General features: G+C 41.9%; 1 protein-coding gene across 1 annotated transcript in view; it reads right to left on the bottom strand.

Annotated features, from left to right (window-relative positions):
* IQCA1 (IQ motif containing with AAA domain 1) overlaps window positions 1-27,868 on the bottom strand; it is a 167,901-nt gene that overhangs the window by 132,541 nt on the left and 7,492 nt on the right. The window contains exons 2-5 of the mRNA XM_029225692.1: window positions 25,791-26,115; window positions 22,052-22,171; window positions 18,058-18,249; window positions 15,552-15,623 (exon numbers count right to left, since the gene is read on the bottom strand). Coding sequence (XP_029081525.1) covers window positions 15,552-15,623; window positions 18,058-18,249; window positions 22,052-22,171; window positions 25,791-26,115 — 709 coding nt within the window. The remainder of the gene's footprint in view (window positions 1-15,551; window positions 15,624-18,057; window positions 18,250-22,051; window positions 22,172-25,790; window positions 26,116-27,868) is intronic.

Below are 27,868 nucleotides of genomic sequence, written 5' to 3'. Positions count from 1 at the left end.
CTGCCAGCGACCAGCTTGTTGGAAATTTGATGATTGTTCCTTTGTAGGTAAAGCTATTCTGCTCTTATGATGCTTTACACTTCGTCTCTTCAAAGTTTATCAAAATGAATCTAGGTGTGAGCATTTCTTCATTCACCACATTCTCCATTTAGTGGGTCCTTTCAATATAAAGAATTATGTCTTCTCCTCTGTAAATTTTCCTTCTATTATTTCTTTTTCTCCATTTTTCTCCCTGCAACAAATATTACATAAATGGCAGAGAACCAGATTGATCTGACCTTTTCTCTTGTATTTTCCATCTCTCCTTTACTTGCTCGCACTATGTTACAGAAGATTTCTCTATCGTTACCTTTCACAATTAATTTGGCTTTCAGTTATGTCCATTTATTATTTGGATCTATTTAGAATTTCAGAGGGGTTATTATTGTTTTGCTTTTTTGAGCATGCTCTTATCTTCCTGAAATTCCTTCTTATTTTATATTTGCTCCTTTCTTGTTTTTAGTAGTCACTTTGTTCAGGGAAATTATTTTAGATGCAACACATCTTCAAATATACCAGTGAGTTTTTTTTTCCAAGTTCACGTTTTTCCTCAAAATTCTGAAAAGCAGTAAAAAAAAATATGGATTCCCAGTTCCATCCTGGGGGTGAGGAAGAAGCAAGAAACTAGTAGTTTAGGAAAGTCTTCAAGTGATTCTGATAATATCCAGGTTTGAGGAAAAACTAACTGCTCTAGAAAAAGGTTTGGTAACCTATAGCACACGAGTCAAACCTGGCTCACTGCTTATTTTTGTAAGTAAAGTTTTATTGGAATGCAGCCATGCCCATTCATTTACATGCTGTCTGTGGTGGCTTACACACTACAACGGCCACACTGAATAGTTGGGACAGGGACCATGTGGCCTGCAAAGCCTAAAATGATGATGATAAAGAAAAAGAAGAGGGACTGTTTCCTTAATTTCTCTTTCTGATCTTTCGTTGTTAGTGTATAGGAATGCAAGAGATTTCTGTGCATTAATTTTGTATCCTGCAACTTTTAACAAATTCATTGATTAGCTCTAGTAGTTTTCTGGTCATCTTTAGGATTATCTATGTATAGTATCATGTCATCTGCAAACAGTGACAGTTTTACTTCTTCTTTTCCAAGTATTCCTTTTATTTCTTCGTCTTCTCTGATTGCCATGGCTAGGACTTCCAAAATTATGTTGAATAATAGTGGTGAGAGTGGACATCCTTGTCTTGTTCCTGACCTTAGAGGAAATGCTTTCAGTTTTTCACCACTGAGAATGATGTTTGCTCACCACTGAGAGTGAGTTTGTCATATATGGCCTTTATTATGTTGACGTAGGTTCCCTCTATGCCCACGTTCTGGAGAGTTTTTATCATAAATGAGTGTTGAATTTTGTCAAAAGCTTTTTCTGTATCTGTTGAGATGATCATATGGTTTTTATTCTTCAGTTTGTTAATATGGTGTATCACATTGATTGATTTGCATATATTGAAGAATCCTTGCATCCCTGGGATAAATCCCACTTGATCATGGTGTATGATGTTTTTAATGTGTTGCTGGACTCTGTTTGCTAGTATTTTGTTGAGGATTTTTGCATCGATGTTCATCAGTGATATTGGTCTGTAATTTTCTTTTTTTGTAGTATCTTTGTCTGGTTTTGGTATCAGGGTGATGGTGGCCTTGTAGAATGAGTTTGGCACTGTTCCTCCCTCTGCAATTTTTTGGAAGAGTTTGAGAAGGATGGGTGTTAGCTCTTCTCTAAATGTTTGATAGAATTCACCTGTGAAGCCATCTGGTCCTGGACTTTTGTTTGCTGGAAGATTTTTAATCAGTCTCAATTTCAGTGCTTGTGATTGGTCTGTTTATATTTTCTATTGCTTCCTAGTTCAGTCTCAGAAGGTTATGCTTTTCTAAGAATTTGTCCATTTCTTCCAGGTTGTCCATTTTATTGGCACATAGTTGCTTGCAGTAATCTCTCATGAGCCTTTGTATTTCTGCAGTGTCAGTTGTTACTTCTCCTTTTTCATTTCTAATTCTACTGATTTTTGAGTCTTCTCCCTTTTTTTCTTGATGAGTCTGGCTAATGGTTTATCAATTTTGTTTATCTTCTCAAAGAACCAGCTTTTATTGATCTTTGCTATTGTTTTCTTTGTTTCTGTTTATTTCTGCTCTGATCTTTATGATTTCTTTTCTTCTACTAACTTTGGGTTTTGTTTGTTCTTCTTTCTCTAGTTCCTTTAGGTTTAAGGTTAGATTGTTTATTTGAGATTTTTCTTGTTTCTTGAAGTAGGATTGTATTGCTATAAACTTCCCTCTTAGAACTGCTTTTGCTGCATCCCATAGGTTTTGTATTGTTGTGTTTTTGTTGTCATTTGTCTCTAGGTATTTTTGATTTCCTCTTTGATTTCTTCAGTGATCTCTTGGTTATTTAGTAATGTATTGTTTAGTCTCCATGTGTTTGTGTTTTTTACATTTTTTCCCCTGTAATTTATTTCTAATCTCATAGCGTTGTGTTGGAAAAGATGCTAGATACAATTTCAATTTCCTAAGGCTTGATTTATGACCTATGGTCAACTAATCTATGACAAAGGAGGCAAGAATATACAATGGAGAAAACACAGTCTCTTCAACAAGTGGTGCTGGGAAAATTGGACAGCTGCATGTCAAAGAATGAAATTAGAGCACTCCCTAACACCATACACAAAAATAAACTCAAAATGGATTAAAGACCTAAATGTAAGACGAGACACTATAAAACTCTTAGAGGAAAACATAGGAAGAACAATCTTTGACATGATTCACAGCAAGATCTTTTTTGACCCACCTCCTAAAGTAATGGAAATAAAAACAAAAATATACAAATGGGACCTAATGAAACTTAAAAGCTTTTGCACAGCAAAGGAAACTATAAACAAGACAAAAAGACAACCCTCAGAATGGGAGAAAATATTTGCTAACAAATCAATGGACAAAGGATTAATCTCCAAAATATGTAAACAGCTCATGCAGCTGAATATTAAAAAAACAAACAATCCACCCAATCAAAAAAGGGGTAGAAGACCTAAATAGACTTTTCTCCAAAGAAGACATACAGATGGCCAAGAAGCACATGAAAAGCTGCTCAACATCACTGATTATTAGAGAAATGCAAATCAAAACTACAATGAGGTATCACCTCACACCGGTTAGAATGGGCATCATCAGAAATCTACAAACAACAAATGCTGGAGAGGGTGTGGAGAAAAGGGAACCCTCTTGCACTGTTGGTGGGAATGTGACCATTGTTTTGGTTTGTGACTTCTCTACTTGAATCCACAATTGAGATGCTGTCAGAATACAGCATCCACTTAATGACATAAAGCCAGGGGAAAAAAAATGAAAAGAAAATCACACATATAATACTTGATAAAAATATGTATTAGAATGTGTAACAAACTAAGCAAACTGTCTAAGTTTAGTATAATGAGAACGCGAGAATGTACAACTCTTGATAGGGGAAAACCCCTAAAATGACTTTGAAAGTGGACCTAGAATGAGAATTACAGAATCATTTTAAAGAACAATGTTAAAAGCCAGTGATCTAAATTGACTCAAGATGTAAGTGCTCAAAGCCATGACTTTATATTATCTACTTTGTGTCAAAATAAAGAGATAAGAAATCCCTTTATTTAATCATTTAAAGAAGTATCCAATTCTCATATTTTTCAGGAAATGTCTTACATTCCTAGTGTTATGAAATAGAAGTTTATAACTAACACAGAGATTTTTATCTGATCTCTCCAATGACTACCCTGAAGTCCATTGTTTTCGTGAAGATGTTCAAATGCATCTCTGCTACAAATGACCCAAATTTCTTTGTCTCTGATGAACGTGTAAAATTGTCTTGAAGTCTTGCTTTAATATTATGATTTTTTATCAGTGAATCATATGAAATCCCCCCACTACTTTGTTCTTATGGTAAATCATAGCATATTTTTTTCATAGATTCACACATACAAACTATATTTTAGCTGGGCCTTTTCCCCTTTGAATCCCTAAAAGTGAATTAATGAGTAGGCAACTCTGACTGGTGTCCTGGCAAAGCTCTACCCAAAGTGTTTAGCCAACTTCATAACACGTCCATGGTCTACGAGTGAAACAGAAGTCTCCCAGCGCTCATCAGATTTTTTGTAATTGGCATGGCACTCTGTCCCACACCTTCCTTCTCTACATTTCTTTACTGATGTTACATCCATCTTTTGAGACAGAAGTAAGGACCTGATTATCCCATTGAACAGATGGGGACTGAGGTCCATCACTTAATGACTCTCCCAAGCCATCCTATGTGAATGAAGAAGCTGGCAATAAGGTTTCTGGATTCCTCCGGGTCTGTGTTTCTCCTATTACACCACGCTGGGCTGTTAATATGTGTGTATTCATGCGTGTTGCTTGAGATAGACTTTCTCTGACAAAAATACATTTGGGGTCATTTGTAGCTTCTTTCGCTAGTTGCTTTTGAATTTAAAGGTTATAATATATTTAGATTCTTATGTTAATGAGTAGCTTTTCCTTTGGGCTACAACATCTTTTTCCTGTTTAGCAACTTTGTTCATACGGCATTCAAATTTGTTAACTCACCGCATAGACAGCAACTCATTGAAAAATAAATTACGAATATTAAAGGGAAATAGAGAACACAATAATATACTATATACGGAAATACATCAGCTGTAGAATAATGCATCTTAATGAAGGCTTCCCATGTGAATAAACCATTATATTTACAAGCTTTCCACAGTTAATGACCCAGAACTGGTTAACGAAACCTAAGTTTATAGCAAGGTCCTCTGTCAGCAAAAATATACATATTATAATTGATGTTGCTGTAAAAATAGGACATAAGATGATGACTCCTGGGTTTGTGGAGAAATAGGACTCTATGGTCCATTAACTTAAAATGCTTATCTAATGTTTGATGGGCTTTGCCTTTAAAAATCCTTGGTCAAATTAGTAAGATAAAATGGACATTTGTCCAAATGACAATCTGTTCAATTTATCAGTCACAAATCCCCTTGCAAATAAGTGATTTAATGCTGGCAACTTCCTGGAGGAGCTCATGGTCTTGGGGGTATTGTAGTCACTTAAGGCGAGGATGGAGCAGTGAGGGGAAGGGAGAGGGTCTATTCCAACAAATGACCGCCGTGGTCAGTGCAGAGATTAATCAGCTCCATGCAGCCCCCGGTTGGTCATCATTAGGGAGCACTCAGAGCCACCCCATCAGCCCATGGGCTCGTGCCGTGCGCTTCCTGCGCTAATTTTACACGTGGAATGCCTCATGCTGTGGAGTAAACTGCTCTTCGGTTGGTCCGTTTTAAGATCGTGTGCATGCGTGTGCATGTGCGTGTGCGTGGACGTTCCCTAGTTTATAAAAATAAGCTCTTTTGTTTCACCATTTCATTTCACAGTAGTATATCTATACTTGTATATCTGTGTTTATATAAACACATCTACTCAGAAAGAAGAACCCAGCAAGAAGTGAAAAAAAGTTGTGGGGAGAGTCAGGGCCGATGGTTTTCTTCTTTTTTTTTAATTTTTAAAAATTTATTTATTTATTCATTTAATTTTTGGCTGTGTTGGGTCTTCATTGCTGCAGGCGGGCTTCTTCTAGTTGCGGCGAGCGGGGGCTATTCTTCGTTGCGGTGCACGGGCTTCTCATTGCGGTGTCTTCTCTTGTTGTGGAGCATGGGCTCTAGGCCCGTGGGCTTCAGTAGTTGCAGCATGTGGGCTCAGTAGTTGTGGCTCGTCGGCTCTAGAGTGCAGGCTCAGTAGTTGTGGTGCACGGGCTTAGTTGCCCCATGGCATGTGGGATCTTCCCGGACCAGGGATCAAACCCACGTCCCCTGCATTGGCAGGAGGATTCTTAACCACTGCACCACCAGGGAAGCCCGCTGATGGTTTTCTTTTGCCCTCTGCTCATACTACAGTTACGGTAAATCTTTATTTTAGGATGCCACAACTTCAAGTGGGTGCAAAACAATTAAAAACAGAGCAATTTCTAGCCCGTTAAATCTACTTTCTGGAAACTTGTAGTAGTTTTAAGATTTGCTTAATTAAGAGCTGGAATAGAACTGTATAGTTGAGCCTGTAATTGATTAGCGGTGGGAGCTAAATTTGCTACTTTTGTGTCCTACATTCTTTAAAAATGTTTTAAAATAAACACTTCCATGGCACTTAAAGTTTGCGAGACACTATTTTAACTGGTTTACAAATATTAACTAATTTATTCCTCATAATAAGTAGCCTTATGTATGAGTACCATTACTATCTTCATTTTATATATGCAGAAACTGAGGCACAGAGAGGTCAAAGAACTTGTCCAGGGTCACACAGCCAGGAAGTGGTAGACTGGGGCTTTGACCCAAAGCATGTACCTCCAGAATCTCTGCTCTTACCCTGTATGCCTTCTTGTATCTTTTCACTGATAGTTTTCTTCTGGCTTAAAATAGTTTGTCTGAAAATGGTTTTTTATGGGTACTATAGATCATTCTTTTCAAAAATATACATTTGTAATTTTAATGGACATTGCTGAGCTGCCTCGCAAAGAGGTTGCAGGATTGCTTTACTCTTCCCCCCAACAGTGTATGACAGAGCCTTTCTTCCCACTCCTTGCCAACATTGTGACCTTAACCATTTTGATCTTGGCCAACTTAAATAGATTTAAAATGACAATTTAATAAGCATTTTAAAATCATGAGTGACGTGAGCATTTAAACCCACGATTATAAGCCATTTCAAAAAATAACAGTGAACACTTACCTAGTGCTCACAGGGTGCAGTGTGTCAGACACTATTTTAAATGCTTTACAGATACCAATTTCTTTAATACTTAACACACATCTTTGCCTGGGTGCTAGCACTATCTCCATTTTGCATATGTGGAAATCGAGGCACCAGGAAGCCAAGACACCACCCCAGTTCACCCTGCAAGTAAATGGTGGAACCAGAATCTGAACCCAGGCAGGCTGGCTCCAGAGTTCCTGGCCTTAACCATTCTACTATGCTGCGGTAAAGGACTTTGTAATGGGCCCTAATCTGAGATAAATAAGGGCAAATGTCCTGCCCTAGAGTAGGGATAAAAGAATCCTGGGATCAGGTGACTAAAGGAAGAGAATTGTTTTGCTCATTGAGTTTCTGATGACCTGGGGACCCAGGGCAAGAATAAAGCAGAATAAGAATAACAATAAATACTTCCCAGAAATAAACCCATGCACACATGGTCAGTTAATCCATGACAAAGGAGGCACAAACATACAATGGAGAAAAGACAGTCTCTTCAACAAATGGTGGTGGGAAAACTGGACAGCTACATGCAAAAAAGTGAAACTGGACCCCTATCTCACACCATATACAAGAATAAATTAGGGACTTCCCTGGTGGTGCAGTGGTTAAGAATCTGCCTGCTAATGCAGGGGACATGGGTTCGATCCCTGGTCCAGGAAGATCCCACATGCCACAGAGCAACTAAACCTGTGTGCCACAATTACTGAAGCGGGCACACCTAGAGCCCGTGCTCCACAACAAGAGAAGCCACCGCAGTGAGAAGCCCACGCACTGCAATGAAGAGCAGCCCCCACTTGCCGCAACTAGAGACAGCCTGTGCATAGCAACGAAGAACCAACACAGCCAAAAAGATAAAAAAATAATTAAAAAAAAGAATAAATTAAAAATGTATTAAAGACTTTAATGTAAGGCCTGAAACCATAAAACTCCTAGAAGAAAACATAAGGCAGTAACCTCTTTGACATCAATCTGAATATTATTTTGGACTTCTCTCTGCAGGCAAGGGCAACAAAAGCAAAAATAAACAAATGGGACTACATGCTTTTGCACAGCAAAGGAAACTATCAACAGAACTAAAAGGCCACCTACTGAATGGGAGAAAATACTTGCAACTTATGTATCTGATAAAGGGTTAATATATAAAGAACTTACACAATTTAATGTCAAAAAACAAACAGCCCAATTAAAAAATGAGCAGATGACATAAACAGGCCTTTTTCCAAAGAAGACATACAGACGGCCAACAGAGACACATGAAAAGATGCTCAACATCACTAATCGTCAGGGAAATGAAAATCAAAACCACAATGAGACACCACCTCACACCTGTCAGACTGGCGATTATCAAAAAGCCAAAAAAAAAAAAAATAACAAGTGTTGGTGAGGATATGGAGAAAAGGGAACACTTTTACACTGCTGGAATGTAAACTGGTACAGCCACTATGGAAAACAGTGTGTAGATTCCTCAAAAAATTAAAAATAGAACTACCATACAATCCAGCAATCCCACTTCTGGGTATTTATCTGAAAAAAACAAAAACACTCACTTGAAAAGATACATGTTCACTGAAGCATTATTTATGATAGCTGACATATGGAAGCAACCTAAGTGTCCATCCATAGATGAATGAATAAAGAAGATGAATAAATGAATATATATATAATACACCACACACACACACACTGGAATATTATTCAGCCATAAAAAAGAATGAAATCTTGCCATTTGTGGCAACATGGATGGGCCTGGAGGGTGTTATGCTAAGTGAAATAAGTCAGACAGAGAAACACAAATACCGTATGATTTCACTTATATGTGGAATCTAAAAATCAATACACATGGACATCAAACCAAAACCGAAACAGACTCATTGTTACAGAGAACAAAGTGGTTGCCAGAGGGGAGAGGGGGACTGGGCGGGGGAGGGGGGGTGGATGCCAGGAGAAGTAGGTGAAAGGGATTAAGAGAAACACACTTCCAGTTATAAAATAAATAAGTCACAGGAGTGAAACGCACAGCTTAGGGGATGTAGTCAATAATATTGTAATAACTTTGTGGGGTGACCATTTCAAAATGTACATAAACGTCATATCACTATGATATATACCTGAAACTAATATGATCCTGCATGACAATTATACTTCAGTAAAAAATACTTACAATCAAACTAAAGGTTCCCAGTTAACTAGACTGTAAGATCTCATTTAACAGAAAAGAAAATGGTGAGTTTTCTTTTTTTCCCAAAGCATCTTGAGGTGGACTTTTGAATCACAGAAATTATTCAGGGTGTCCTCCTCGGGCTCTGATTCCCTTGCTCAACCTAAGAGCCTTTCATGCATGCCTGTATCAGGATCACTGCTTTTCCTGGTTTGCAAACATTTTCCTGGTGCAACACACACAGTGTACGTGGTGGACAGTACCCGCTGCCCTAGGGATCTCCGAATTCTCCCTCTGCAGCTGGGTAAGGCTCGGACCCTGCTGGGCTGTTCCAATGGCACTGCTTTTCCAGATTGTACTTTTAATAGACTAATTTCAGGTTCATAAATCTAAGTGAGACAGGCTGGGACCTGGGACCCTTTGCTGCATTGCTTGCACCTGGACAAACGTCTCCTCCAGCAACAAAAAGCAAAGAAAGGGACTATAAGGGACTAAAAATAACTGCGTGCATGCACAGTTGGGGCAAATCATGAACAACCAGATACATAAAGACCAAAAACCCAACTGCCACTTCTGAGGAGCCGGGAGCAAAAGCAGGGTGTCGCGAGCAAAAGCAGGGTACTGCGCATGCCCCCAGCACACCACCACCAGAGGGGTGGGCAGAACACCTAAGCTAGACCTCCAGTCCAACCCCTGGACACACCCGTACCCTTACCTCCTACAAGGAACCAGCTCGCCTGCACTCAGGGAGTGAGCAAGGGCACCGCTACTTGTGTTTGCCCCCTCCAGCTGCAGCAGGGGCCCCAATAACGCCTAGCCTGAATTTCTTTGGGCCTCTTATCAATTTCTATTGATTAAGGAGGCTAAGAATCCTGGTCGGTAACACGAGCAGCAAGTAACAAGGGCCAAGTTAGTTTATATTTTGAAATCAGTGGCACGCATGTGTTAGGCAACAACTTATTTTGAAATATTTTGTTTTGTTACATAGAAAGGTTGTGATGTATCGTGATAGTTTTCCTTTGTACAAAATCATTCAGTTATCGGGATAACGTAATGTAATTTTCCAAGACGGTGAACAATCAGACACCATTCCTTGAAGGCAACCCGTCTAAGCTCTAGGCCGGGTCTGGAAGCCCTTCTGACAGCACTGTGAAGTAGGCGGCACTATCCTGCTCTTACAGAAGGAGAAACTGAGGCTCAGGGGGAGGGGGAGTGAGTGGCTCAAAGTGTCCCCCCCCGACCCACGTGGTAGAGGGGCCGCCCCAGACACCTGCCTCTCCATCCACCTGGCAGGCCAACCCTTCAAAGGCCAAGGGGAGACGCGCACTCATTTCTAAGATGCTGCCGTCCCCAGACACTTAGGGAAACAGCTTTTTTTTGTATTTAAAAAGTAAAATAAAACCAAAGCAAAGCAAAACAAAACCCCATAAATCATGGCAAATCTGTTTTTTAATACATTTATTTCTATAAACAACCAAAGGTCATTTGGTGTCAAATATAATGAATAATGCACAGGACCAAGCCGGACGCCATGGTTTGGGGCTGAAATCAAAGTGTGATCATAAAGACGGTTTCATTTTGATTCTTCGCTCATTTTGGCTTTGACAGCAGTTCCCAAAGAGAAGCCCCTGAGGGCCCCGGACCAGGGGGGAGCCTCAGGAGAGAGCCGCCTTTCGGGAGCATTCATTGGGTGCCCAAGCTCCTACCTGGGGTTATTTGTTAATAAGAAATGAGTCTAATTTATTGACCGAAAAATAATCAATAATGTAGCCTGTTTCATGTTAGAATTTAAAAGTGAGCAGGGTGTTATGGTGTTTTGAGGATTTAGCTGATGCAGTTCAAAGTGACAGTTCTTCGTGTTTAATAAGTGTCCCCTAGTGTTCTTTATTATAATGTAAACATTGATAGCTTCAGGGTAACATAAAATACACCATGGTCGTGGCTGTAGGACACATTATTTCAAAGGGACCCACAGAATGAAATGTATTACATTCATTAAGTGTCCTCCTTCATCCACTCCATTGGCTCTGCCAATTAAAATAACTGCACATGAATTTTTAGAGTGCTATTTATTTTCCTTTGTATATTTTAGAATATAAATATTTAAAATGGCAATATCAAAAAATAATTTATATGACAATAGTAAAGGCAACATTTAGTCAGGAACTGAGGACATAATTATGTCGTTTGCTCTAATTCTCATTTCAGTTACTAAATACTCACCCCTGGAAACAGGCCCAGCTTCCCACAAAGATACAAATACTGTTTTGATCAGAGAAGTCAATGGTTTATACACTGATATGATGTAACAAAGTAAAATAATGGAAAAATGAAACTTTAAAATGAGTAGACACTATCTTAATTAGTGATATAGTGGAAAATGTATTTAATTGAAAACATTCCCAGGATTTGGGGTAATGGATTTTTATGGTTATCAGCCAGCAAACAGAAGATACCATTCTTTTAAAAACTGAATGCATATATTTCTCAATGGTGTAAAATTTCATAGAACATGTAATACCAAGAGAAGACATGCTTGGAAAAAAGCAAACTGGAGAAAGTCACATTTAATACAAAACAGACAAGCTGTCCTCTTTACTATCCAAACTCTGTACTGCTGAAAAATTAAAACAGACTTCCTTTATTTGAGTTGAGCATATACAAATTACAGTAAAAAACATGTTACTCTATCTTTATGTGGTATCAATGTAAGCCATTAAAACTTTAGGTTAAAAAAATAGCATTTGGCCATTCCCTAAGTTTCTGGCCTGTTACGCACCATATTCAGTAAATGTCGGCTGAATTAAATTAAATGGAAGTGGTTGAGTCAAACTGCTGCTTACATAAAGTTTCATGTTAAACTTAGATTATCTTAGATTGAATCTTCTGACCGCAAGTTTAATTTTTAGAGTAGAAAATTGGAGATAACCATTGTTTTTATCATTACATCTCATATTTCTGTGTCTCTAACGGGTAGAACAGAGAAACAATTTTGTATCATAAACTGTCTACCTATGTACATACACCAAACAATTTGGAGATCTGAATAGAAAAAATTGATAATATTCTATGGCTGTTTGCTTTTATTTTTAAATGTGTGCCTTTTTTTTTCCAGTTAATGCAGTAAAATTTAAACATTTTGGAAAATACAATTAAAACAAAAAACTTCCAAAGTTCTGACATGAAAAAAGGAACATGATATAAACTTTCTTTCCTTTGTATGTGCATGTATGTGTGTATCTATTTAGTTGAAATCCTATTATATGTACAATTCCAAATCCTGTATTTTCACTCTGAGCATTTTCACATCAAAAATGAGTTATAAACATATTTTTTTAATGGTGGTCTATCACTACTTTAAGGTAGGTCCACCATAAATCATTTAACGCCATCCCTACTCTAGAACACTAGGATTGTGTATTTCCAATTTTTCATTATTTAAAACAACACTGTAGGAAATGTCTATGCACATAAACATTTATTTCTGATGATTTCCTTAAGCTAGAACTAGAACTCAGGTGGAAGGATATATTTTAATGATTGTGTTGCCTCTTTCAGAAAAGCTGAATCAATTTAACTCACCGTGTATGAGAATAAGCATCTCATCACACTCCTGTCAATAATTATAACTTGATCTTACATTTAGGTCTTTAATCCATTTTGAGTTTATGTTTGTGTATGGTGTTAGGGAGTGTTCTAATTTCATGCTTTTTCATGTAGCTGTCCAGTTTTCCCAGCACCACTTATTGAAGAGACTGTCTTTTCTCCATTGTATATTCTTGCCTCCTTTGTCATAGATTAATTGAACCAAGGTGCATGGGTTTATTTCTTGGCTTTCTATACTGTTCCATTGATCTATGTGTCTGTTTTTGTGTGAGGACCATATTGTTTTGATTACTGTAGCTTTGTAGTATAGTCTGAAGTCAGGGTGTCTCCAGCTCTGTTTTTCTTTCTCAAGATTGCTTTGGCTCTTTGAGGTCTTTTGTGTTTCCATATAAATTCAAAAATTCTTGTTCTAGTTCTGTGAAAAATGCCATTGGTAATTTGATAGGGATTGCACTGAATCTATAGATTGCCTTGGGTAGTGTGGTTATTTTAACGATATTGATTTTTCCAATATAACTTGAAAAAACTTTTTCCCCCCAATAAGACAGATACAAATTGCCTTCTATCATCAGTTCTAACATACATATTTTTCATGGTTTAACATACCTGAAATGTTAAATATACAGGGATGGCTGTATATTATGATCAGGGATATGTTTTGGTTTATTTGCTCAAACATTTTCTTTCATTTTCAATCATGATGTATCTTATAATGAACAACATCTTAGATTGAATGAAATACAGTATCTCATTTAATTTTTAACTTGTATGTTTTGGCCATTAGTGAATAGTGATGATTCCTATAGAACCATCTCAATATACATTTCCATGTTCAGTGAACTAAACACAATTTTTAAATTGTGGTGAAAACCACATAACATAAAATTTATCATCTTAGCCATTTGTAAGTATACCATTCAGTAGTGTTGAGTATATTCACATTGTCGTACAACAGATCTGGAGAACTTTTTTTCAAACTGAAACTTTATACCCATTGAACTACTCTTCATTGCCCCTCCTTGAGCTCCTGGCAACCTCCTACTTCCTGTCTCTATGAGTTTGACAACTTTAGATGCCTCATAAAGATGGAATCATATAGCATGTGTCTTTTTGTGACTGGCTTGTCTCACTTAGCATAATGTCCTCAAAGTTCATCCATGCTGTAGCATGTGTCAAGATTTCCCTCTTTTTATGGCTGAATAATATTGCACCCAGCACAGTTCTGAAATCATAAAGATCCTTAAAAACTGACAGGGACTCACCCATTTGATTCTCATGGCACCTCAACAACCAAGAAATAAAAGATGGGCTGGGATCCTAGGGGTTTTCAATTCCAAAAATTAATGTTGACTTATTTTTGAAACTCAAAGATCAAAAATAAATCAAGAATGCAGGTGGTGAAATCAGGGTATTTCTTGAATCATATATGCCACTCTGATATGAGTCACCATGTTTTTTAAGATAATAAAGCCTGGACGTCACAATTGAGGTTCCGCACAGAGGTGCAGTGAGCGTACGCCCCTTCACCAGGGAAAGATGCTCTTCCAGGTGTCTGCACCACGGAGGTGAATCCCTTCCTCAAACAAAATAATTCTTGTTTTCCATTCTGTGCTGACAACAGAGGTGAAGCACAGAGGCTGAAGTGCACATGGAGCAGTCAGGATGCGGAGCCAGAGGAGGCTTAGAACAGGCCATTATAAGCTTGTTCGCTTAGAACAGGCCATTATACAAGTGATGCAAGAGGGCTTCCCTGGTGGCACAGTGGTTGAGAGTCTGCCTGCCGATGCAGGGGATGCGGGTTCGTGCCCTGGTCCGGGAAGATCCCACATGCCGCGGAGCGGCTGGGCCCGTGAGCCATGGCCGCTGAGCCTGCACGTCCGGAGCCTGTGCTCCACAACGGGAGAGGCCACAGCAGTGAGAGGCCCACATACCACAAAAAAAAAAAAAAAAAAAAGTGATGCAAGAGCAAAGAGTGAGTTCTGGGATCAACCAAAAACGTGACTATTTAAATTTTCTTTTCTGAGGTCTTAGGATTTAAAGTAAATTAGAAGATCTTATCAGTGATATTACTGTAAATAGAAAAAATAGCATTTGGTCCCACATTCAGGGTATTGCTCTATAACTTTCATCACTTTTGTCTTAAAAAACACGGGGTGGACCCTATGACTTGCTGATAACCATCAGAATAGGACAAAGGTGATGCATATCATTTGTGTAGGATTGTAAGCAGCTCCCCGCCCCCCAGCTCTGATGAAGCAAGTTGCCGCATGGAAAGCCCACTTGGCAAGGGGCTGGGGGCTACCTCCAGCTAACAACTGGCAAAAAAACGGAGGCGTTCAGTCTGGCAGCCCATCAGGAACTGAATCCAGCCCACAACCACACAACCGTGGAAGCAGATCCTTCCCCAGCTGAGCCTCAGGATGAGACCCCATCCTCAGCCAACACCTTGACTGCAGCCTGTGAGCCTCTGGGCAGAAGACTCAGTCAAGCCCAGACTTCTGACCCACAGAAACCGAGGTAACAGACGTGTGTTGTTGCAGCTGCTAAGTTTGTGGCCGTAACTAAGTAATATACCCTTTCAACTCTGATTCAGTAATCACCATGGAGATCACCCAAAAGAAGGCGGCTGTATCAGGGCAAACCCGTTCTCAGGACCACGAATACTAACATATATTAACAAAGTGTAGGGCACGGCTGATATCGGTGGGCAGCTCACAGCTTGTCCCACCTTTGGAGCAGCCCGTGTATTCCAGCAGATGTGTAAACAGACAAGACCCTGCTGTCTCTGGATCACCTGGGGCAGGCTTCTAGATAATACAGGCGATTCCATTCTCTTAAGTCACCGGTCATGTATTTTGCTTTCCTTTCTTCTCTCAAAAACTCTCTAAGGAAGACACAAGTCTTACAGATTCTACTGTCTTTAAGAAAACCAGATGCTTATTTGTCTATAAGAAAACTTACCATACCCAGGAATATCATCTCCTCTTCTCTCTCTCTTTCAGTTCTCGTGCGCTGATGGAAACCTCGCCAAACCTAAAAATAAATAAATGGTTACTTGTTTAATACATAAAAAATAAAGAAAACATGGTCATACTGTTTCTCCCATGTAACCTGCACATCCCAAATGATGTAATGATTATACGGTCAAGGTCGTGCACCTGTGTGTGTTGATGGAGTGTTTTTTCTTTTGTGATCACAAGCAAAATTTTTAAAGAAAGTATGAAACACAGAAGTGGCCTATACCATTGTCTACTCTCCCAGGACCCAATGGTGGACCCTGATGAGGACCATTATCCAGGGCCTCCCTATTGAACAAGGGGTACTAGAGGCAGTTCTGTCCACCCAGGGACAAGACAGGACCCACCCTTGTCCCTGGGAGCAACTGGAGGGTCCACTGCTGACCCAGCAACAGCCTCACACCTGTTAGGATGGCTGTTATCAAAAAGACAAGAGATAACAAGTGTCAGCGAGGACGTGGAGAAAAAAGGGAACCTTCCCGTACTGTTGGTGGGAATGTAACTGGGTGCATCCACTATGGAAAACAGTATGCAGGTTCCTCAAAAAATTAAAAATAGAACTACCATATGATCCATAAATTCCACTCCTGGGTGTTTATCTGAAGAAAAGGAAAACACTAATTTGAAAAGATACATGTACCCTCATGTTCACTGCAGTATTATTCACAATAGCCAAGATATGGAAACAACCTAAGTGTCTGTTGATGGATGAATGTATCAAGAAAATGTGATGCACACATACAGTGAAGTATTATTCAGCTACGAAAAGAAGGAAATCCTGCCATTTGCGACAATGTGTATGCATTTTGTGGGCAAAAGAAATAAGTCACAGAGAGAAAGACAAATACTTTATGCTTCACTAACATATGGAATCTAAACATACCAAATGTATAGAAATAGAGAGTAGCTTCGGTGGCTGCCAGGGGCTGGGTGGATGAGGGAAATGGGTGAAGGTGGTCAAAGGACACAAACGTCCAGTTATAAAATGAATAAATTCTGGGGGTATAATGTACAGCATGGTGACTATAGTTAACAATACTGTATTTTATACTTGCAAATTGCTAAGAGAGTTGCCCTCAAATGCTCTCACTACAAGAAAAAATGGTAATTATGTGAGGTGATGGATGTGTTAAGTAACCTTACTGTAGCAATCATTTTGAAATACACACATATATCAAATCACGATGTCCTACTCTTAAAGTTACACAACGTTATACGTCAAATATATCTCAATAAAGCTGGGGAGCAAATAGCCTATAGCTTTTGTTAGTGAGGTTCCTCTACCTGTATTTCTTCAAGAGAAACTTCTAGATTGCAGAAGTGAGGGGCTAAATCTAAGGGTGGCACTTCAGAGTTTTAACAGAAAAATTTCCACTGTAACATGGAGGCATATAACACAGCAACACCCAAGAATTGTACAACTCAAGCTTCGGACTCAGATGCTCATTTAAAACTTTATATCCCATAGAGAACAGACTTCTGGTTGCCAAGGCTTGGGGTCGGGGTGGGGATGGTTTGGGGATGAGCAGATGCAAACTATTATGTATAGAATGGATAAACAGCAAGGTCCTACTGTAGAACACAGGAAACTATATGCAATATCCTGAGATAAGCCATAATGGAAAAGAATATGAAAAAGAATATATATATGTATAACTGAATCACTTTGCTGTACAGCAGAAATTAACACAACATTGTAAATCAACTACACTTCAATAAAATAAATATTAAAAAACCTTATATCCCCACAGAATCTTGAAAGAAAATAGTCTATCTGTCTCTCCCCAGCATCCCCACCACTCCCATTCAAACACAATTAGGGACAAGATTCCTGATCTTCTGGCTCTGTTTTATGTCCTTGTACTTACTTCCTCCCCAGCCTAATTCTAACTTGTGTCACGTTGCCATCTTCTGCATTTCCCCATGAGCAACCTCAGTCACAATTTGAAAAAAGATGGGGTATAACTCGAGGGTGGTCATCTGACAAAGGGAAGGAAACTTCAAGGGCCCCTTCTGAAAGGACCATCTGTGTTCTGGTTATTAGTGGTGGTCACTGGAGCTTCTGCAAACGGCACACGCTTCTGCAAGCTCCCAGGTGTTAACCCGCTCCCCTTCTATAATTACCACAACTGCGTGTAAATGTATTTTAAAAAATTCAGTAAGGACTTATATAGCAACATTCTTTCCAACAGTTATCGGTGATCTTTAAAAATATTTCAGTAAAAGGCCTGCGTTTCACACCTATTTATAACAAAATTAAAAAAAATATAACGAAGCTTGCTTAACAGTTTCCCCAGGGTAAGATGATCAGTCCTTCTGGAATTTAGGCCAGTCCTACTAAAGGTAGGATGAGGGAATTTTGAGTTTCAGAGCTCACCCCCGTCCCTGGTCTGCATCTCCAGCTGTGTCAAGACACCTTGCCCCCAAGTCCAAAAGCGCCCCATTCACACCTTCTGGATACACAGTGCAGCAGTCCCCACGTCTGCTACTCTCTCGCCCAGTAACCTGGCTTGCTTTGCTCTGTATTCTTGAAGATAGATTTGCTTCATGAACATGGCTCTTAGGCGCCCTTGCCGTGCCCTCTCGGCGACCTGGATTAGTTTAACAGCCTCTTCTAGGGGGATAGGCTTTACAGGGTATTTCTGCAAAAACATTTAAGATAAATCAATGTTTAAACATGTTCATGACGTCAGCTGATTCCAGAAACATCACATGCTAACTTCTAACACCACCCTGCTGAGAGTTTCCAAACTGCTGATAGAGAGTATGACAGCCATTCGATATGAATCATTTTTTCCCGTGAACACATATATTTTGATACTATGCCTCATTCACGCCATGGGCCCATACTTAAGGACCCTTAAGCTCTCCTCTACCGTTTTGAACAAAATACTAATTAGCTCCACAAGGTTTTAGGTTGGTAGCAAATTATACGAGGAATGCCAATAAAATGGATTGAAATAAACTTGAAATTGCTGTCACTGTTCATTAACTTAATAGTAGAAATGTACAAATTCAAAACATATCTACTATGAGAATTTGAAATGTGAAATATAGATGAAGTCAAATGCTGACTTTAATATCAATTACAGGATGATCTAGTGAATATGACTAATATTAGAATCACTTTAGGGGTATTTATTTAACTTTATCATATATTAACACATATATGTGGAATCTAGAAAAATGGTATAGATGACCAAACTGGCAGAGCAGAAATAGAGACACAGACACAGAACAAACGTATGGATACCAAGGGGGAAAAGGTGGGGTGGGAGGAATTGGGAAATTGGGGTTGACATATATACACTATTGATACTATACATAAAATAGATAACTAATGAGAACATACTGTATAGCACAGGGAACTCTACTTAACGCACTGTGGTGACCTAAACGGGAGGGAAGTCCAAAAGGGAGGGGATAGATATACCTGCACGGCTGATTCACTTTGCTGTACAGTAGAGGCTAACACAACATTGTAAAGCAACTATACTCCAATAAGAATTAATTAATAAAAAAACCTTTATATGGGAAATGTGTGCCAGTACCTGCACACTTGCACTTTAAACCATCTGAACGTGATAGTTACTATCAAGACTGAGAAAATCAGGCTCATGCAATAGGATATTGTTTTTGGAGATCTCAAGTGGGGTATGTTTAGGCAAGGTCCGGCGAGGCGCGGTGCTGTCTTCTGAGGAGAGGGACAAGAGCAAGGCTGCTGGGGGCGTCCTGGGTCCTGCATGAGCTCAGGCGTTGTTCCTGGAAGGAGGGATCAGCTGTGGACCTGGCCTGGCTTCACCCAAGCCTCCTGCGTGGATAGAGGCAGAAGGGAGAGGCCTTTCGAATTCGAAAAACACTCAATCGTGGGCTGAGTGTTTTTCCAGGCCTCAGAGGACAGCAATGGCCCCCCCATCAGGGTCCAGGGCAAGACACTGTGGGACCAGGTAGAGGTGCTCCAATTCATCCCCTGGACCAAAGTTTCCCGGGACGGTCATTTCTCTGTGCAACAGGGGGCGGTGCAGAGAAAGGGGCAAGTAGGGGAGAAACGGGACATTTACTGAGGACCTACAGATGCCAGATGCTTTTCACATGCGTTCTCATCCAGTTCACAGAGCAAATGCCAAGACAGGTATTACCGTGACCACTTAAGAAGACCAAGGGTGGAAACAGTAAAATAATTTATGCAAGTTCCCACGGTTAGTCAGGGGTGGGGCCCACTGGAACCTAGACGGCCATGCTCTTTCCACGAAAGCACCCACTGCCCCCAGCATGGGGACACCTAGGGAGGAAGCTCTTTCACACAACAATTGCTCAGGGTTTGGTTTTCAGAGGGATCTCGCTGCTTCGAATTTGCAGTGAGCGCTCCTTTTCGATAATGCGTTTTGCACGTGAGGGTAAAATGAATATCATGTTGCCATTAAAGCAGCTGACGTATGTAAAAACCCTCAAGCCCAGAGCAGGCGCCCGGCAAACATTAGTTATTATTGTCTATTTCCTTTAGGTTCCATACTGCCATTCTAAAAATAATTTCAGCTTTTACGGGATACTAGTGAGGGATTTTGTGTCATCTACTCAGTCCGACAAGGATTTTTTGAACATCAGTGAAATATTCTGCATGACCACTATAGCAGTGGGCAGTAATTTTCCCTTACCAAAATTCTTCTTGGGGTATACATTGCATATACCTGCAAGAAGTAAGCAGCTTAAGGTGAGAGCGGGGATTCAGTGAGACACTGAAGGGCATGGGAAGTCACACGGTTGCCTGGGTGTTGCTCAGAAGCCCCGTGTTCTGTGGGGCATTAGGTACCCCTGAAACAGGGCCTGGAGCAGAGATGAACGGCTCGACCTAACAAGGAGAAAGGAGCCACCAGGGCTGGATGCGGAGTGAGGGAGGAGAGAAACCTTCCTGCTGCTGACCCCGCACAAACCGAGAGGGACAGTGGGGAGGAGAAACGGCAGAGAGGACATCTTTGGGTTTGACTGCAGCGTGTGCCGTGTAACCTCCCTTCTCTGTCTTCCCTAGAAGATCTTCCGCGGATTCTGCACTGCTTGTCAACGCTTTGGGCCAGGGCCTCTTTGGGGTGGATTCCTGGGGAGGGAGGGCTCCGTTCTGGTGATGATGCGGTGACAGACGGCACAGACCCGGGAGCCTGTGGTGAAGGAACGGCTGGACAACCCCCAGGCCAGATTCCCAGGAATCCACTTCAAGGAACGTAGAATGTAGAAGGGGGGCCGGTCGTTTGGAGAAGGGGCACAGGAAGGAGGGGCGGTCGTGAGTGAGGTGGTCAAGAAAGGTTTCTCCAGGGATGTTGTGCCACCTTGGGCTCTGCAGAATTAGCATCACATTGACAGGGATACAGCGAGGAGACCAAACCCTCGCTGCAGCGAGACGCTGCCTGTGCAAAAGGACAGACAGCTCGGGGCGTGGTGTGTGTGCTGATCCGGTGCATGCACTTCAGGTGTGTCCCTCGGCAGGCAGACAGGGCACACGCTTCTCCCTCCCCCCTGCCATCCTGGGTGCACCTGGAATCTTCCTTCACACCATGGCCCAAGCTGGCAGTACCCCACGGGGCCTACCTGCCCCAAGACCACAGGTGTCGGTTTGCCCTGTGCGCCCAGGCTGCACACAGTCTCAGCATAGCTACTAACAGTGCCCCCGTCACTCTGAACTGTCCCTTTGTGGATGCTCACCTGCCGCCTTAATGCTTGGGCCATGAAGACCAGCCAGAGGCGGGAGGCACTGTTTTGCCGGCAGTGAGGGGTTGATCAGGTTGAGCTGGCAGTGCCCTGTGGAAAGGGCTGCCCACCAGAAGGCTGAACGGAGATGACCACAGAATCCACGAGAAGGCAGTGAGGGTCAGAGCGAAGACAGCTGCGGAAACCGGGAAGGGTGCAGCCGCGCACGTACTGGGGATACAGGAGGAATGGGGCCAGAGCACCCACTGGGTTCTGCCCTTGACTTTCCAGGGGAGTCTCTAAGGGTTTCCCCCGCTTTCCCCAGAGACAGTCCATTCGAGGTGATCTAAGTGCCACTCAGCTTGAAGTTACAAGAAGTCAATCGGCATTTTCAGAGAGTGTCATAATTTTTTAGCTCCTAGCTATCTCAGCACTTAATTATTTTATATGAACGACATTCTCCTTCTGACTGTAGGCTGGGTGACTTTGAGATGAACCAGTAAACCGAGTCAATAATCTACTCAGTCTTAGAGATGCTGATTTAACCAACGAAGTACTATGTTTTGATCTTAAAAAAGAATGGTTATGACTGGTCAAAAACACACCCAAAGGTTATGCAACTTCTTAGTGACTGAATAACACGGGAGAAAGGGTGCCACGTTCCTCGCATTGAAAACGGTCTTCTTGTTTCTCGCACAATTAGGAACGGCAGAAAAGGAGGTTTTACACATTATGGAATAAGGTTTGTTAAAATGATATACAAACCTTTTCAGTTATGCCTAATCCACTGTCGGCTAATAGTTGAGCAAGGATTTTCTCTCTTCCTTTTATTACTTCCAACCTCTCCTTCAGAAAATACTTCGGTATGGGGATATCTAACTGTTGCTAGAGAAGAGAAAGCAGAAGAGCATTTTGATCATGATTCCAGGACTCAAATCCATTTAAAATATACAGTTAGGACAAGGGCATCAGAGACTCGCTTTACTTCCCATCCTCACTTAAGAGGTGATGAAGCCAGTGGTGTGAAGACAGTTCCTTCCCGCTAAGGAGACATAAATGAAGTCAAAAGGAGAAAGTGTAACCATAGCCCATTTTGATCATTACTGTAAAATTCCAGTAATTCGTGTCGATTAGGCCTCAATTAACCAATGACAGCTTAACAAATTTTCTTTAAAGAAATATATTATCTGAGCTTACCTAAAATAATAATGCAAATTAGGATAGCATAGAATTGAGCTATAGAGATCTTTGAATTAAACCTAATAATTTATCATTAGCACCATTGACCATGTGTACGTGAACAGTCACAATTAAAAAAAATAATTTGGTTTTATTTTGACCTAAATTACCCCGTTAGAAAAATCATTTACAAAATTAATTTGCTTTGTTAGGAAACTTGTTTTTATGCACTAATATAAACTTCTGTTCTTCATTTGTGTACAGATATTTCAAATTAGTGGAGGTCAAATGAATGTTTACCATTCCAAGGTCAATAATCAAGATTGTAGAAGTGTTATTCAAGAATATGGGTGGGCCTTTGGCCCTAGTATCTAGAAACACTGTCCTAGATACTCTATGAAAACACTCATGGCTGCCTTCTGGTAGACCAGCTGACTGGGGGGAAGCTAAGTTCTGGTCCTTGGGATCAGCTCTGCCTTTTCCCATTCTGGTGTGACTCCCCACATCTCCCCAATCCAGAGAATTCTGAATAGGCCTTCCCTTGGAAAAGCACTTTAGCATATAGGACTGTCTCTTTAGGACTTGGTGGAATAGCGCACCCAGGACTTCCAGGAAGAGGCAGCACTTTTTGAAAACCAAAACTTTCCTAGGCTAACGGAGTGTTTGGGGTGAACTAAGACTGAGCTTCTAGGGTCCAGTGGGTGAGTGTGGACAGTCGGTGGAGAATGATGACACTTTAATCTAATGTTGTGATTTTTGTTTATTAATAAGCATGTTCAAGTGTCGTGCTTTTCTAAATTTTAAGACGAAACTTTACTGACGTGGCTCTGTCTGGTCCATGTGGGACCAATAAAGTTACAGTTAGGATTCTGAAGGTGAGGAAACAGAGCACTTGAGAATGCAAGAGAGGGGAATGTAGGTATCCCTTGCTTCAGGCTTGCTGCTGCATCCCATCCGTGAGATATATATATATATATATATATATACACACATATTTTTTTTTGCGGTACGCTGGCCTCTCACTGTTGTGGCCTCTCCCGTTGCGGAGCACAGGCTCCGGATGCGCAGGCTCAGCGGCCATGGCTCACGGGCCCAGCCGCTCCGCGGCATGTGGGATCTTCCCGGACCGGGGCACGAACCCGCGTTCCCTGCATCGGCAGGCGGACTCCCAACCACTGCATCACCAGGGAAGCCCCCATCCGTGATATATTTTATGCCCGTCACAGATGCCTTGGGGTTTCCATTCTCCACGGGGTGGAATCAAAGTAAATTTGTTGGAACAGAGAATCTCTCTCTTCTCTACGTGTTTCTCTATGTTATGGGGACCTAAAGAAACAGTCTTCTGGCTAGTTTAGCCAAAGGGGACATTGATGGAAGGATTTGGGGCCTCTTGGAACAAGGGCAGGAACAAAGCTGGGTGTCTGTCAGCATCAGGGATGTATCCAGGGGAGACGATGCCTTCAGGAACTTGCCATTTCCTTCTACTCCTCTTGGATCCTGCTTTGTTCTCCTCTCTCTCTATTCTCTCGCTCTTTCTCTCTGAAGCTTCTTTCTTTGGAGCATCTGGTGAACAAAGCCTCCAACTACTTACAAGTTTGGGAGACTACAGTTCAGAACTGGAGACAGAAAGTAGTCTCTCTCTGTCCCAGTTTCAGAATCTCTCAAGGAAGGACCGGCTGGTACAGCCACCAAGGTCTCCATCCCTGAGCCAATAAGCTATGGTCAGGGGTGGTCATGTTGTATGAATATCTGTGTGCTGGCCCAACAAAACACAGAGGAGCTGTGGGTGATAGCCACACAGGCCCAGCCACAGAGGATGCTGGTTGGTCAAGCTTTCACCCTGAAATGCAGAACTGGTCCACACAGGTATCCCCAGAGGCTGGTCCACGTGTGTCTCCCTGGCAAGGGCACTGTTCCTGGAGCCTGTGCTGAGGCTGTGTGATGCACCCCCTAACCACCTGGAGCTCAGTGTCATTGTACAGCTCCATCAACACCCTCCAGGGCTGGCAGAACACGTAGTTCATCGTCTCCTATCAGGAAGGCTGCCTGGATGACGTCACTCAGTCATCATCCTTCTCAATGGTCATGGCCTTCAAGAAGATGCACCAGCCAGTGCAGAGGTGCTGAGGCAGGATGAAAAGCAGGGAAAAAACCGAAGGAGCCCACCATTTAAATTTCATAAACTGCTTATTCCTTAAATTTAGGAGTATTACTTAATATTCTTGGAATTAAATTAATAAATTGAATATTACCTCATTAATTAAATTTATTATTATGACTTAATGACTATTTATATCATGTTTGTCCTGAGTTGTTCTTGATATTTTCACACTGGGGGTGGGTAAAGTACTCCTGATCTAAAAAATCTAGTGCTTTAACCCACGCTCTTATACATGAATGCAAGAAACACGAACATTTTGAGACGATCTTCAACATCTTCACTCATTCCTGGTATTCTCTTTAGTCCATTCTGATTCAATGCAGTAATAACGCTAGGAAAGTTTATCCCAGAGAGGGACATCCTTTTACAGAAGCCTGAATATTTTCAAAAGGAAGAAATATTAAACCCCGTGTAGAAAACTAAACGCTTTCTCTTCCTAATTTTATTTTAGGGAAACGATCTTTTCAAAATGAAGACTGAACTCATACGACTCCTCACACTGAAACGGGGTGTTCACCAGCCCCTAGAGACCCAGCCAGAAGAGATCCCGGGCCTCAGGCAGTGGTCGTAAGGGCAGCTGCAGGACAGAATGCTCACAGGTAGGCACTGTGGTTACAGGTGCCGGCAGGGAGCGCTCAGGGCATCAGAGAGAAGGGGAGGGAGCCCTTCTTTGGTGTCGGAGGCTCAAAGGCCCATTGCCATACATCTCCTGAGTCACCATTGACCCAAAGCAAAGGAGGAGATGCATCCTCCTGGGAATTTGGAACCAGCAACCAACAGGCTGCTCATCGAGAAGATGACGGGAAGCAAAGGCCAGAGAGAGATTTCCTTTGGAAACAGAAGTAGGGGCATGGCTATTGGAAATTGGGAGGATGTTTGGGAAAGGCTCGTCCTACTCCATTCCAACCTACCTGGGCAGACACCATGGTGACAGGTAAGCCCACAACAGTGGTGTCCAGCAGACCCCAGGACCGTGCAAAGATCTGTCTGTGCCAAAAACTGGGCAAACCCAATCCTTGTCCACGGCAGTATAGCTTCACTGACTTTCAATACAACATGCAACTAATAAATGCGACTAGAAAGTCTGCAGAGTATTGGTTACAGGCCTATGTATCTTATTTATAAGAAGAAGAAACCAATATGAAAAAAACCCTGAGTGCTTACAGGAACCAACTTTAGATCCTGTAAGATATCATCAAAGTAATGAAACTCGGTTAATTCCAATTCAACCATCTCATTCTTCAGCTCCAGGATGCGACCCATCACCCCGTCCAGGATTTTTCGGATCAGTATGCGTTTCTGTGGATGGACCATCTGGTCATAGACGTTCTCCAGGTTTCTAAAGATCTGCACATATTTTATGTAGAAGGTGGCTAACATCTGGAAGATGAAAACATGATTCCTTTGTGGTTCCATCATCTTCTCAGATTCTTTATCAAGCAAAGAACTGAGGGCTTCTTGGGTCTGATGCCACATCTTATTATACGTTCTGAGGGACGACAGGGTCAACAATACAAGAAGAAAGAATTACTTTGCAAGGCATACATATTGGGCATCTGGTATAACAAAATGTAACACACCGTAAACGTGAGCTAAGAACACTGCGCATAGCTGCAAGGCTCTTTAGACCACTTATGTCCTGTTTTGTTATGCATGTGATTTTTGGATATGACCACGGCTATTATCATCAAATAAATAGTTTAAAAAGCCTTTTGCCTAAATGATATAAAGTGATTCCTCACTATACCGGTAAAGCCAGCATTATTATACCCATTTAAAAGAGGAGGAAGTTGATAACCAGAATAGTTACCTGGTCTGTCCATATACATAGCTGGTGGAGTACGAATTGGAACAAATACTTTGGAAAATACCTTGTAAAGTTGAACATGGGCATAACTACGAATGAACAATTATACCCTGGAGAGACTCTTGTAAATCTGCATTAAGAATGATCACAGTAGCATTTCTTGATGAAAGCAAAGACCTGGAGATATCCCAAATGTCCATCAATAAGAGAATGGATAAATAAATTGTAGTACAGTCACCAACAGACTAACACACAGCAGTGAGAAACGAACGACTTACAGCTCTAAGCAACACCCACGAACCTCGGAACCATAACACTGACTGTAGGAAGTAAGGTGCAGACTGTGGCTGGGGAGGCCGGCTCCCCGCTCTTGTTTGAGCCGTTCAGTGGAGGGTGCAGCCGGGAGCCCGGGGAGTGGGAGAGTGAGATGGGGATGTATCCTCTCTTGCGGCCCCCCAGTGAGTCAACAAACGATCCTCCTTCTAGCAAAGCCTTAGGGTGGTGACAGCCCTGCCACCCCCAGGACACCACCCCATCCCTTGTTGGTTTCCCGAGATTCAGCTCACAGCTTTGTCACCGGTCCCTTTATTAGCCACCCTGCTGAGTATGCCCTCTTTTTCCTGCTGGGACTCTGACCAAAACACTCATGGCAGAGACTTTTATTTCCTTTCAAAATTTGGCTGATTTTTGGCTCCTATTTTATATCCAAGACCCAGTTCTGAAAAGCTAACCGGAAGTTCATTGTGTCTGGGAAGGGGCTTCTCAACCAGCGGGCTTAACGGGGGGTGATGGGGTGGGTAGGATCCTGGACATCTCCCTGGGTTGAGGGCGAAACCCGCTAATGCCTGTCTCTGTCTGTAGGGTCTTCCCAGGATGCACTGGCGAGCGCGGCTCCAACCTCCAGCCTGAGAAGCAAGCGGGTCCAGGGGGCTGCGGGCTCTCACTGCCTTCCTGCTGTCAGCCCGGCCTCCCGTTCCCACGCCCACCTGTGTCCTGCATCCTGGCTCCAGGCTGCTGCACCGGCCTCTTCCACCAGGATGGGAGCAGCTTAGCACCTGCTCTCTGCTGATCTCCAACCAGTGCCCCCCACCTCTGAAAGACCTTCCCAGGGTTCTGCTGGCCTGCAGGCCACGCTCTCTACCCCACCTCGCCCCTCTCATCCAAGTCTGCTTTCCCTCCTCTTACATTTTCCTGATGTCTCTTGTCAAATGCTCAAATGTTCTCTTGGCCCTCGTGTGTTTACAGCCTTTTAAATCCCTTACTGCCATTTCGGAGGCCATTTGGAGACAAATATGCTGGTCAATCCACCTTGTTTCACTGGGGATCCCTCATCTCCTTCCCGAGGTCATTCCCAGGCACTCCCTCTGGCCCTCTGCTCTACTATCTGCCCTTCCTCAAGCATGCTCCCCACCTTCCTCAAGCATGCTCCCCACTT

Source organism: Monodon monoceros, unplaced genomic scaffold, assembly GCF_005190385.1.
Source record: "Monodon monoceros isolate NGI ecotype Baffin Bay Population unplaced genomic scaffold, NGI_Narwhal_1 Super_Scaffold_16, whole genome shotgun sequence".
Taxonomy (NCBI): Eukaryota; Metazoa; Chordata; class Mammalia; order Artiodactyla; family Monodontidae; genus Monodon; species Monodon monoceros.
Note: the sequence above shows the minus strand (reverse complement) of the source record. Positions and strands in the feature narration are given on the sequence as shown.